This window comes from Diadema antillarum, unplaced genomic scaffold (genome assembly GCF_040938485.1).
Source record: "Diadema antillarum isolate AM-2024a unplaced genomic scaffold, OU_Dant_1.0 seq00000321_RagTag, whole genome shotgun sequence".
NCBI lineage: Eukaryota > Metazoa > Echinodermata > Echinoidea > Diadematoida > Diadematidae > Diadema > Diadema antillarum.
This window is the reverse complement of record NW_027271340.1, coordinates 804,897-819,126: the sequence shown is the minus strand read 5'-3', so window position 1 is coordinate 819,126 and position 14,230 is coordinate 804,897. Positions and strand designations below refer to the sequence as shown.

General features: G+C 37.9%; 1 protein-coding gene across 4 annotated transcripts in view; it reads right to left on the bottom strand.

Annotated features, from left to right (window-relative positions):
- LOC139730576 (uncharacterized) overlaps positions 1-14,230 on the bottom strand; it is a 71,651-nt gene that overhangs the window by 44,450 nt on the left and 12,971 nt on the right. The window contains exons 1-3 of one of the 4 annotated variants that reach the window (XM_071641430.1): positions 7,860-8,077; positions 2,347-2,422; positions 1,192-1,227 (exon numbers count right to left, since the gene is read on the bottom strand). The exons of 1 other annotated variant lie outside the window; for it this stretch is intronic. In XM_071641430.1, coding sequence (XP_071497531.1) covers positions 1,192-1,227; positions 2,347-2,377 — 67 coding nt within the window. In that variant the 5' untranslated portion in view covers positions 2,378-2,422; positions 7,860-8,077. Of the gene's footprint in view, positions 1-1,191; positions 1,228-2,346; positions 3,716-7,859; positions 8,078-14,230 lie in introns of those variants that run through there. 2 more of the 4 variants (XM_071641431.1, XM_071641429.1) reach the window with 2 other exon arrangements.

Below are 14,230 nucleotides of genomic sequence, written 5' to 3'. Positions count from 1 at the left end.
TTTTATCTCAGATATCAAAGTAAGGCAGCATTCAAAAAAAAATATGGAATCCAGGATGAATGGAATTTAATGCACACAGCATGCCCTCCAGATTCAAGATGTTGCTGAAAATATGACCAAAAATGCCCTGATTTGAGCATTATCTTGACTACCATGCACTTACATGATAATACATGGTATCATCATTCTGTGTATTATCTTCTTTACATTGCTATTTTTTTTTACTTGCCTGAGTGATTAATCAATAGTGGATGAAGATGGCATATGACTTGTGTTACATGTGGTTTGCAATTCATACAACACATGTGGTGGGAAAGCATGCCGCTAAAGAACGTGTTGATTCGACTTGCTAACATTTTGTTGGGGTTTTTTTTTAGCAAAATAAAAGACTGCTCTGACAGTGATCTCACAAAACCCATCTCTAATAGTGCTAACTATTTCGCTGTTCCCATTATCACAGATGATGCAGTAATGTGAATAGGCGGGGGAGGAAGGGGATCATCCACAGAGACTCATGACAAAAACTTCAGTCTGTTCCTGCTTGAGGCCCGAGTCCAACATGCAAAGTTGTTTGATTGTGATGCACAACCATCACATGACAGAATTTGAGGACCTGAGGTGGTCAGACACCACAAGTCAAATACTGGGAAAAGAATGGGTGAATCTTAGCACCCCTATACCCCCCCCCCCCCCCACTCCCCTATTCACATTGGCTAAGAAGGTGAGGAGTAATGAATGTGTACACGCAGTACCGAGGTGAGATTAGTGTCATGGAGGGCGGAGTCACTGTGCACACAAACTACGTGTTGGTACACAGCTATAGACAAGCAGAGAGATGTTACCGCACGATAATGATAGCACATTAGTGTTAGTAATGTCATGCGACAAACATGACAGGTAAATAGGCACACATGCTGAGCATGTCAAATATACATGGCACACATCACATCACATTAACACATGCTTTTACTGGCTACACTGCCTAACATGTCAGTCACCCAGTACCAATATATTTACAATTTTTGCTTTATGAACAATCCAATATAGCTCAGCATTTTTCAAGTTGGTACTATTTTGAAGGGGAAAAAAAGTCTGAAAAAAGTTGTCACATAAAAACTGACAAATCGAAGAAGAAAAAAAACAAAAACATAAAAACAGATTCTAACGCAAAAAGGTGCAAGATGAAATTACCTCTTCTTCCCATTAAAATGGAGCTGAATTCACCATCTGTAATTCAAGAAATGATTTCAGTCCATACAGAAATGAATTAGTATTCATGGACAGTGCTATCTTGTGGCTGCAAAGGGTGGGAAAGGGATGCATACATCAAAGTGGATCTCGCCGAGAGAGTCATATGTGGCTGCCACAATGAACTACATACTCAAGAGCTGCGGATGACATCTGATACGCTCTCCCTCATTTTGTGTCAACAGGTACATCACAACACATCTGGCCAATGCTAATACAGATTATTGTGCTAAGATATAAAATGACTCCAGGGTGTGTGGGAATATACACAACATGCATACCTAGGCCTACTCTCACTTCCTGGTTTCACTTTAAATCAGTCCCATTGGAAATCTCTTAAATCACCCAAGAAGATAAAAGAAATAAATGATAAGAACACATGCAGGCTTTACCTATCTGATTACCAAAAACAGCAACAAAGTTGATTCATTGCAATGGATTGTATCCCTAATGCTCTGTGAGACTTGTACTCTAATGCCCTGATGTGACGCTGTCAACTCACTTGTGAAATTTAATACATACAGAAGTACATGTATATTACTCTATACGCCACATATTTAGCAAGTCTACCGGTAATTTTTCATGAATCGGGACTTCCCAACAATTATGCGAGTGGTTAAATTTGCGATCGTGGAGTGCAGTAATGAATGTAGAAATGTAAAAGCACACGTCACATTTACGTCAAGATCAGAGTTAACAATTTGTGTGTTAAAAATTCATGACGAGCATCCGACTCGCGAAATTCGCAAAAATGAAAACCTTGCGAAATGTATGGCATATACAGCATTACTGGTCTTGAAATCTAACATTAAAAATAAAAATCACTATATAGTATCTGTGAGACAGTTTTGCTCCTATAATCTTGCATCATTAGTTGTAATTGCACCTTAATGTAGAAAACAGACATGCAAAACTTATTAAATGGAACAAACATATCTTGACACGTGAATTTGGTATTTATCAGATCACAGAAACAGACAATAAACAAAGGAAAGAGAAGGAGGAAAGGGCGGGGAGAAAACAATAACCGAGTGAGAGGTCTGTGTGAATATATTTAGTGTGATTGGTTAGTTTCATTCAAAACTACTGATCCTATACCTTGACTAGGTAAATGTTGAAAGTTTGACATCACACTCCATCAGATGAAAGGCTCACTGAGACTGTGAGAGGCTTTCTGAAAATTAATGGAATGCAACAAAGGAAGGAAAAAAAATTGGGAGTGAAATAAAGGAAAAAAATAACGATAGGAGGCATGCCCATGTGTGATACGTGAAGAAATAAATGTACACAAGCTGAGCATGAGTGAAATTATGGATATATTTGCAATCACACACACATACACAAACACACACACAATGAGGAAAGGAGTGGGGAAAAGTGTGAGGGGCCTTCTTAGAGCTGAAAGGGCAGAATAGGTAGATTCAAAATCAATGTTCAAGAGTACATTTTGTTTGCAGTGTGAATGTCATACTGCCTTCAAACAGTGTCAGAGATACCTCCACAATCATGATTATCAATACTGATTAGTGATGCTAATGCTATGCTGTATTAGTAGATTCAAGGTACAGACATGTGTACATGAGATGCTAGTCTACATTTCAGACCAATGCAAACAGACAATAAGCAGCCTTCTCTGACTACTGCACAACTCATGCTGATTCATTACCAATAAAAACCGAATTTGAAAATAAATATCTCTTTTACTGGGCATTGTGGTCAGGATATTAAAATGTTGGTTCAAATCAATCCATCAACAGCATGACATTACGATTCTGAACATATTATCAAGCTGCACAGGATTGCTTTGTTTGCTCTTGGATTCTTCCTTGTCAGCCATCATGAATAACATCTGGACATGAACGTGACAGCATATTTGAGCCGAAGCCAAGGTTTCTGACGCTCTAGCTGCTGGTTTTTAGCCCAGGTGCCGCCGGGACAAAGTTCAACCATGTTTGAATGGCTGACAATGCAGAGTCGATCATTCATGGCACAGTTCTGATAATGGCACTCGAGCATAGTATTAAGCATGCGGGGATCTGATTGTTTCCATGTCATTGCAATCTACACTGGGCTGCATGCATGTTATCATGCATTCTACCGGTGGTTGGGGAGAGCCAATAACAAAAATGACGACAAACTCCTGTGGGAATATCTCTCAATTTCCTTGGCATGTTGCTGCTTTGGATACATAACAAATTTTAAATCTGATCCCAAATCTACCCTACACTGTTTTAGTACTACTTATTGTTATGATCCCTACCAAGGAAGTCTGCACGGGCAATAATATGATTTCAATTTCAATATTGACATGTGATACTAGTCGTTATAAGAAATGAATGCTCTGGGAACGGTTTCGCTAATTGGCTCAGCCGCTAAAGATTGGTAGTTGAATAATTTCTTCTGCTGGTTAGTCAAACATATGAAATATGTAGCCAATATAATGGCAAAGTGTAAGTGTAAATTGATATTTTATTAAGTCTATGTACAAACAATGCAAGCATTCTGTTTCATGGTGGTTTACCTGAGATGGCCGGATAAAACACATGAACATTTCTGGTCACTTGACTGAGAAATAAGATTCTGACCAATGTGTGAAGCTCTCATAATTATGTTGAAATGACCGTCATCAGCACAAAGCAAATTAAAACATGATTCCCAGCAGAACTTAGGAGCATTTGCAACCATAGACCATAAGAATCTAAAAATGAATAGCTATTCGCTCATCTCCAAGGGGCAGAGGAACATAAAGATAGAAAAGAATGAAAGAAATGCTTGAGAGATGTACAGGTGATTGAACTTCATTTATTAATGCGCACAGAATTGGCCAGTATGGAGTGAATTTTCATGTAAAGCCATGACAGACCAAAGTTTTGTTTTTATTATTTCAATACTAGCACTCATGTAAGGACTGGGTTCTCTTCAAATTCAGCAAGAAAAATGTTCAGTCTAGTTGCTAGAATGGAAGATTACAATATGTGCATCTCCCCATGATACCATGAGTTAAATAATTGATGTGTGGGTGAATAGTGACAGTGACACACAAAGACACAAAAACCAGGCACATACAGTACAGGGAACAATGTTACAGGGCTACAAAACTCGGGGTACCATGCATTATCTTCATCCTTCAAAACAATACTTGTTGTGTAAAGGGTTTGTTAATGTTTACTGAGGAAAGAATGGAATGGAGATCAGGTTAATATCACAGCCAGTTGAAGCCAATCACAAGTCACACGCACAGAGCTGCACTTGCTCCGCTGCAAGCAGAGCATGACAAACCCTTCTGCACAAGAACCTAATTTGTCAAATTCTCCTTTTTCTTATTAACTAGTAATCATTATTTTATCAAAATCTGCAGTAACAAATGAACAATGAGACAAACAAACAAACAAACAAACAAACAAACAAAACGTTAAAAACTCTACCCAAACGTAGCATAAGTTAATCATTAGACTCTTTTCATTTTCCGACATTTTGCCATGACTAGTTCTGCAATTGGAAAGTGAATGGCTAGCAGTAGGGTGGATGAGAGAGAAAAAAAAATAAACAAAAGTAAGAATAGCCAAATATCTAATGAAGAAAGTCAGTAAGGATTTGAAAACTAAAAAAAGGATGCTATGCCCTGACAACATACAACATGTCAACAAGAGAAATGTTAAACCATGTTTTGTTTTGCTTTTCTTTACTTTTGCTTTCAGAAGTCAAACCTTGGATACAGAAAATGAGAACGGAGAAAGAAAAACAAAACAAAACAAAACAAAACAAATGAAACAGCTCACATAATAATCACCTCCTTTGAAAACAACAATAAGTGAAAAGAAAACATTTACTTTCGGAGAGCGGCTTTAAATACTTGCCAGTTTGACGAACAAAATGACAACATGGCTGCTGTTTTGAGGTCTATCAGCACTCTTAAAATACAATCCAGCACAATATTAATGAGCTTTAATTATGGGAAATGTGGAGTCATAAATTGTAGAAGAGAGTTTGCACAACAATTGCAGAATTTTAGTCCAACTAGAAGCATTCAAGGGCATTAAATTCATGCTTGGGTGTATTCTGTAGCTTACTAGTATCATTTATTTTGCTGGCGGTGTATCAAGATCAAACTCTTGTTGGCGAAGGGGGTTTTGAGTTGCGTGCAATCCACTAATAGGCAAACTACCCGTATTACTGCACTATCAAATGGTTAATAGGGTGTAACTTCTCATTTAAGTGATCTTCAACCAAACAGGCATATACTATTATACATATGAAAGGATAAAGTGTATTGTGGTCATGAAGAGAAAAACTGAATGGCCAGTACAAGTACATAAACAAATGAACATACATGTACCTGTGATCACAAAACACAACAGTTGTACATTTACATAAAATATGTGTGATCACAGTGGCTCTGAATACTGAGTAGATCGAGTAAGAAGATGACATGCGGCAGTATTACTCAGTCTCAAATAAGATTGGAAAATGTTTCTACCAGCCTCCCCAACAGCAGAATTATTTGGAAACCAACAAAATAAACAAACTGAGTTTTCTTGCATGCTTACACAAGAGGAGACATCAAACAAGTGTGTTAATGTGGTTTAAAATGAGTAAATAATCATTAGATAAAATTTAAACAAACTTACAATTTATTGTAACTTTTCTTTAATACACAGAGGCAAATCACACAAGCCCCACACGTCCACATTAAAATCAGTGCATTTCCAGTGTACATGATCTTCCTCAAATTTCTGCAGTTCCATCTAAATCTTACAGACCAATACCAGCAAGAATACAGTTGTGAGAATTTTCTTTTAAAGAATAGGAGCTTGCATTATCACTCAGAGAGATTTCATTTGCTTCTCACACATAAATACTTGTGAACAAGACTATGCCGGGGCATGATTTTGATCCATTTTTAAAAATGATGGTATGCATATACAATGTACAGCAAAAAAATGAAAAAGTATCCTCACTTTGATATCTGCATGAAAAAAAAAAATATTTGCAATGAAGATGTTTCACTTCAATGTAACTTACATTCCCTTAAAATAAATTATTTAAGGCAAGAATAAGAGGAGTGTGAGCAGAGTTCATTTTCAGTGGAATCAGAGCCTCTTGCCTATCAACTTTGGGATACAAAGTTTGCAAATTCAGGTAAAAGCCTCGTACACTGCAGTTAAATGTGAACAACTTTCTGAAGTCTTCACATTCTCTTATCAAATACGTTAATTCCTCACGATGTGTACCTAATGGATATGGCCGTGCACAATGGCAATACAACTTTGATGGGGCAAAATAGTGATAAACATGGAAGTTTGATCATATATGTTCATGTAAGAAAAAAAAGTCGATGGCAACAGCATTAACCTTTATGCTATTTAATTTTCTTGAGCTATTACGCACTGCACATTGAATGTCAGAATGATGGCGGCATGCCGTGGCAGAAATGGAAAACAAAAATGACATACAGTTTACATACATGTATATTTGTTATGATGCACTGGGACATGAGAGTAATAATAGCTGTGTATATCATTATAGAGACTGAGTGCATTTCCCCTGTGGTTAAAAAGATACGAAAAAATATAGAATTGCACACCGCTAGACAGAATAATCCACTTCACATGATAACAACCAACAAAAAACAAAAAAAAAACATTTCAACTATAATACTCTGAAATCACAAATCTAACATTTAAATTGACAAACAATGTACAGAGGAATAAGTGCATGAAATTAAAGAAACCATTAGTGAGAGGGTACAGGGAAAAACTACATTAGCAATTCTACATAATATACAGCGCGATTGCACTTGTGATAGCGAAGTGACATGACGTTTTAAGCTTGCATGGGCTGATTTGAGAAAATCTCCCCTCTATAATACAGTAGGCCTATCTATAACAGCATGAACGGAAGACTTGATAATAAACTTCAAACTATGTTTAATACACAGCAGTTCGATCTCCACTTTCTCTCTTTCTTTCTACTTGTTTTTTTTTTTTTTTTTTTGGGGGGGGGGTCCAAGTATTTAAGCGTGCTATTTTGAATAAATTACAATATGAATTAAATCTGTGTTTTGGCACTTCTAACCTCACTACATAAATTCCCTAGCATGAATTCTTCTCATACATGACCTACATGTAAGCCTTGTAACTGAACATTAAACAAGAGATCATCTAAAACCCCTTGTATCAATACGACAGCCACAATTTCAATTAATTTTTTTTTGTGCCCTTTTTATTGTTTTGGTTCTTTGTAGTTATGGGGAAATAATATGTACCCAAAAAAAATGGTCCATCATTACAAATACACATCATTTTATCTCTTTATAGCTCACTGTCACAAGAAAGCCTATAAGGAAAGGGATGAAACTATGGATTTAAGCGGAGTTTGCAATGGAAGGTGATATTTTGTGTAATTCTCTACATCCATGGGTGTAGACGAATGAGGCATTGAACTATCATCACAGCCAATGGCAATGGAGCTGAGACAGAAAGCTGGCATCAAAATGCTCTAATGGAATGCCTGGCCGGAATGGGAGCATGGAATGCACTCCACTGGCCTACCAGGCTTAGGATATGAACAGAGCTTACATTACACACCTAGCAGCTTTTCAAGTACGTTACCTTGGAAGTCTAGATGGAGCTTCAACACAACCAGATGCTGCTACACAACCGGAGAAGCTCGATGAGCCCTAGGTGTACTGGTATTAAGCGACTCGAATGCTTTAAAATCTTGTGCTACACAACTCTTTTCCATTGACATGCATGCGACCATGCTGCAACAGGGCCTCAACAAGCACAAGCTAGCTAGCTACAAGCAATATTTTCTTCTGGCCTATGGGTGCACCGTAGTGCTCAGGCAGTATTTCCACAAGCATACTATTCCCTCTAAATGGATGGCATTGGCAAATGCGCAGAGACACAGCTTGCTGGCATGGCAGATCGACGACATGTACATTAGCACAACACCACGAAGGACCAATAGAAATTTAAGGTCGTGAGTGCATTCACACAGAAGGCACAGGCGCACACACACACTGAATTCATACACATAGCATGGAAAGCGCACGTACACACACAATACCGGTGGAGCAGAACTCTGGGCCTCACGCTTGCTGCAGTCAAGGAGTTTCTTCAGTTTGTACAAACTACAACGCAGCACAAAATCCCCCCCCCCCCCATACAAAGTGCTAACAAAGGATGAGGTGTATAGAGCCATTATGGTTAATTGATTAGGGATCCATGAATTACATGTTCACTCAAGGTGATGGGAGATGGAGATTAGTGGTCAGGAATAACAAGTTAATACAGCGGGTCATGATGTACATGTACATGCCTCTTGAGTAAAAATGTGGCTGAACTCTAACCTCAGTCTAGAGGAAAGATGTGTACTCTGACAAGGCTGCTAGGTCTATGTTAGAACAGAAACAGAACAAACAAAACAGGCATCAATATTGGGGAACATTCTCCTCAAAAGAAAACATAAATGAGATCATACATGTACCTTCCTTGCCACAAACAGCAAGCACTGCTCAGGAATTATTAGTCATTTCAAGAAAAGGACTAGCATGATGGCTACCCACACACCTACCACCAATTGGCAAGATCAAGAGCACATGACATATTTCTTGCAAATGCTGATATATCTTGGATCGATACATCAGTGAACAGCCAAACACAAAAAGAATACACATGGTACATTATGTAGACGAACAAACACAAAATATGAAAACACAACACCTTTTAAACAGAAGAAAAAAGTGAGCATGTCCTTTCTTATTACTAAAACTATCACCAGGATTATAGAGTTTTGCAAACTTTAAAGGACAAGTTCACCTTCATAAACATAAGGATTGAGAGAATGTAGCAATATTAGTAGAACACATCATTGAAAGTTTGAGGAAAATCGGACAATCCGTTCAAAAGTTATGCATTTTTGAAGTTTTTGTGCAGTAACCGCTGGATGAGAAGACTACTGCAATGTGTGAATAATTTAGATGTCACATGCGTACAACAATATAAGGAAAATATAAAGAGAATTTCACAAAATTTCATCTTTTGAAAAAAGTACACATTCCCCCGACCCGTTATCGGCAAATGTTATGGGTAATATTATTCCCCCTGCCTTTAGAAAGAGGCAAGTCAAGTGCTCTTTTATTATGCGAAAAAAAGTGAAAATATGTTGAATTTTCTTTACATTTTCTTTATACTGTTGTACGCATATGACTCACAAGCTGTAGTAGTCTCCTCATCCAGCGGTTCCAACACAAAAATTTTAAAAATTCATAACTTTTGCATCGATTGTCCAATTTTCCTTCACTGATGTGTTCTACTAATATTGTTGCATTCTCTCAATCCTTATGTTTATGAAGATGAACTTGTCCTTTAACGGGTTTCATACGATAGCTGCAATCAAAATGCAGAAATCTGAATCAATGTTGCTAGCTGTGACCGTTGTAACAAAATTTACAGTGAATTGAGATGTCGCAGAGTGTTTTATGAAATAGGATCCTGGTTTCTTTTTCACAATTTGTACAATTTGTAGTTTACATTTAACATTCTGAAGATACATATTTAGTGTAGTGGATTATTATGACTACCAATGCTACTATTTCACATCACAAGCAAAATCAAAATATTATGGCATTAGCAATGTATTAGATTGAATATTCACACACAGAAGATATGATTTGCACACAATATTTATCACATTTTTATGTTAATGTGTCTCTACTCTGCAGCAAACTAACAATGCACACGATGCCAGTGTCTGCGCATCAGTCAGAAATTGGGGGAAAAAATTATAAAATCCTGTGGATTTGTGCAAAGAATGCATGGCACTGTGAAATATGAGTGTGAATTAAACAAAGGTAAACATGATTTTACACTGGATGGAGCTGATTAAAGAAATGTTTCTCTTACTTTAAAAAAAAAGTTTAAAGCTTTCTCCATTCTCAGTATATTCACATGCACACGGAAATGTCCCAGAGCAAAAGGTTAAACTGACAGGGAACTAAAAAAAAAAAGAAAGAAAAAAGGGCATAAAGATGGTTTTAACCCTTTCTTTGCCATGAGTCAAATGTGCAAAAATTTCACGCAAATACCAGGAAATTACTGTGACATGCAGAGGGTTAATCAAAGGTGACACAACAGTTACGTTCAGACGACAGGCCCTAACCCCGAGGTTAGGAAACCTCGAGGTTAAGCTCTTACCCCCTAACTTCGACGTGCGTCCACACGACGAAGCTTAACCTCGAGGTTAAGCTCCTGCCCCTTTGAGTTTGTTGATTTTTGTGTCCACACAGTGCTTAACTACAAGTGGGACCCCCCCCCCCCCCCCCGGCACGTGGTTAGAGCGCTAACCATAAGATTTCTCATGGCTCTTAACATCCAGCAAACCTTGAGGTTAGCTAACTACGAGTGCATCTTCACAGTCCCTAACTACAAGCTTAACCTCGAGGTTTCCTAGCCTCGAGGTTAAGGCTTGTCGTCTGAACGTAACTAATCTCTGCTATGATTCCATTAAACTAAAACAGCATTTAAATGATACTCCAACAGATACAATGGCTGTATACATATAACTGCAACAACATTATCTCATTCACCATTCACACTTTGCAGGTTTGTAGTCTCCGTAGCAACCACACATGCAAACTTACGTGTACATGGAGATAAATACTGCATGGGAAATTCACAAAGCATAAAATGTGTGAACATGACTCTTTTCATTCCTATGTCATACTTAGACAAAGGCTAGAGTACTGTAAAAGTGGAAATTTTTGTGCATTTCGTGTGACCAGAAACTAGGTAAAAAATAAAAGCGCACAAACATTTAGGCTCGTCATACATATGTACCACTACAAAATGTCTTAATTCTGAAGAATTAAAAACACATGAAATTCATCTTACTCGGCAGGGTGCGAAAAGTAACTCCCACAAAAATATCCACTTTTACAGTGTACCACTCCATATCCCAGCTGAGTTTGATTTTCATACACTCATCAATCAATTTCTATTCTACAAAGGGTGTATCTCAAACACAGATTTTTAGGTGGCAAAAATAGGAATGGTGCATCGGTTTGAGGAAGGCCCCTTTTTGCACCCAACACATTACTTCTGACTTCACCAAATCACAGAAAAAAAAAAATGTCTTCAATCATAAATAACACACTGAACCTACCATATAATGCAAGCAACAAAAACTGTCTACTACCATGATATTGATTGGGGCAATACACAAAACAGCACATTATTCACACAAAAACTGCATCACGATGAGAGAGAGTCGGTCAGAAAGATACCACACCCTTCCATATCAAGTGGACCAGTAAAAAGGACAAACATATGACGATGACTTGTGATGTTGAAGGGCATTGATGCAATGGCCTTAATTCATAAAGGTGGTTCAAAGCTAGTCCATGGATTTTGCAAATTTAAACTGTGTAAATGTGCATGACAAATTACGTACATTGTACGTCAAGAGACAGCCATCAATGAACACACGCTGGTATGCGCATGTGCAAGATACGCCTTAATAGTCCACGGACTACAAAACTACATTTACACCATCAATATGATTTCAGCTACCTTTGTGCATTTGGGCTAATATGACCATGATATGACTTTGTACAGTGTGTAGTGCAGTTTGGAATTTATATCATCAATTCATATTCAGGGGAGCCCCCTTGTTCTGATGTAATTTGTATGTCCAATCCACAGAAAACATTTTGCAATATTTGTATAGCTGACTGCAGTCTATGAAACAAACATTAGACTTGAAGAAAAACAACAAATCAATCCATTATTTGTGCAACGTCGAAGAGTCAAGCATAGTTTAGTGTGTCAACCCGAACTCTTGTGAACAACATGACAAAATGGGTAAAGAGAAGCTTGGTCAGGGATTATGATGGCTCGCTTAATCATTGCATAATGTTGTGTCCAATGGATATTAACAAAACTGTATGCTCCATTTAATAATATTAAAATGTACTTGTGTGAAAACATGCACAATTGAATATCTGTGCTACAACACCCTTACTGCAATGGCCGTGCTTCTAGTCTTTTCACAGGATGAAAGGAATTAGTTTAAAATGTGACTGATGATATCAATGTGTGACATGCCTTCAAAAAGGAACAAATTATCCATAAACCAAGTGATTATTACTTCTTCTCTATGATGAAAGCAAAGCATTGGTTCCAGACATTTCATACTACATGCACATTCCAGGAAAATGTTAGTCAGTGGTACTGTGTCAGACAAAGATACATAATTTAACATGTCAGTGACTGGCATAATAGACAACAAACCACTTAAAATCCTTCAGTTTCATGGGTTGCAATGAAATATCAATCAAGAAGTGCACTCAAGCTAAGCTGCTAATTTACAGATTTGGTGATCAAACAGGCAGGAGACAACCAGTGAGTGTGTCTACACTCCAAACATTCTGACACAAATGTTACCATGACCTCACTCACAACCTCAAGAGAGTATACGGGGCTCGACACTAACTTTATATGGTGCGCTGTTCAGGCTACTCAAATCTTTGAATTTGAAATTCTGGCGGCCAAAGAAAGGAATGGAGTAGCCTGAATTGATAGGAAATATGAAAATTTATACTGAATATTAGCCTTTTTAACAATTTTGTGGCCCAACATCAATTCTTAGTGGCCCTGGGCCACCAGGCCTTTGCTTTAGAATGTCGAGCCCTGGTACAGTATAAAAAGCCTTAATAATGAGGTGGATTACTTTGCGTACTGAAATTCTTCTGAAGGCTATACAGAGGGCTTGACACATTTTGTGAGGGTGACATTTTGGGTTCACAAGTAAAATTGAACAGATAGACAGACACACAGAGATAACCACACACACACACATACACACAGAAACGCACAAACATAAAAGAAACAGATAAGCATGCCCTAGCCATGGACAAAATTAACACTAACTTTATACACCCAACACCTCCTCAACTTCAATCTGCAACAGAAATCACCAGACCCCTCATTGACAGGGAGGACTTGCCCTTAGGCAATTCGATTTCATCTCTTCAAAGACAAACTATGACAGTTCTAGTAAATAACTTGACAAAAGTGTTGTCTGTTTTCACACATCCACTGTGGTTAATATTGAAACTATAATAAGATCAACATATTATGGAAAATGAAATGGAACATCAAAAGTCATTTTGTAACCAGAACTGATAGCTTGCACTCTTAATGGTTATAGTGTTACGTAAGAAAACAGAACTGTGGAATATTTCTCTATAATGCGACATCTACATGGTAGATCTGCAGTTCAAATTCTGAAGGAGTGGGTGCAAGACACTGCTGAAAGATAGGATGTAATCATAGAAACGACCCGATAACATAATGTCTCCACACCCCATGGGCCAGAGGCAAATAAACGGGCAGGGAATATGATTGATGCATACCTCGAGGTTTAAGGAAGTCAGTGGATGGGATACACAGATTATGCATGAAAAGTGAGGATGGGTAATTTTTCTCTCTCGCTTGTAACAAGGAGCTACACTGTAACTGTGGACAGACACAGAGAGACATACAGAGTATGGACAGATGATAGAGCTATTCCAGATCTTCTGCAAATTGGCACTCGGAGCGAAATGGCTGCACATTCTCATGAACACCTCCCTATGTGTCAGTCTGCAACTGCGCTCATGTTGAATTCAGGGACAGGGATAAGATTACTTTCGCAGGCTTCAAGTTAGATTGGAATGCCAAACTTGGGATTTGAGATCATGCAACGAAAGTTGTATGGAAAACCAATGTGGCTTTCAACTCTTCACTCTCAACATCTGGTCTGATAGGTGAAAGGTGGCCCAATAGTCGCCTATTTGAGAGTAAAATTCGCATATTAAATACAAAAACAGAAGCTCCTAACTGCAATGGAACAAGGAATATCACACAGATGATAGACATCATTTCAGACATAGGGTTTAGGTTTGAGTATGGTCCATTTTCTTTCTTTCTTTCGTTTA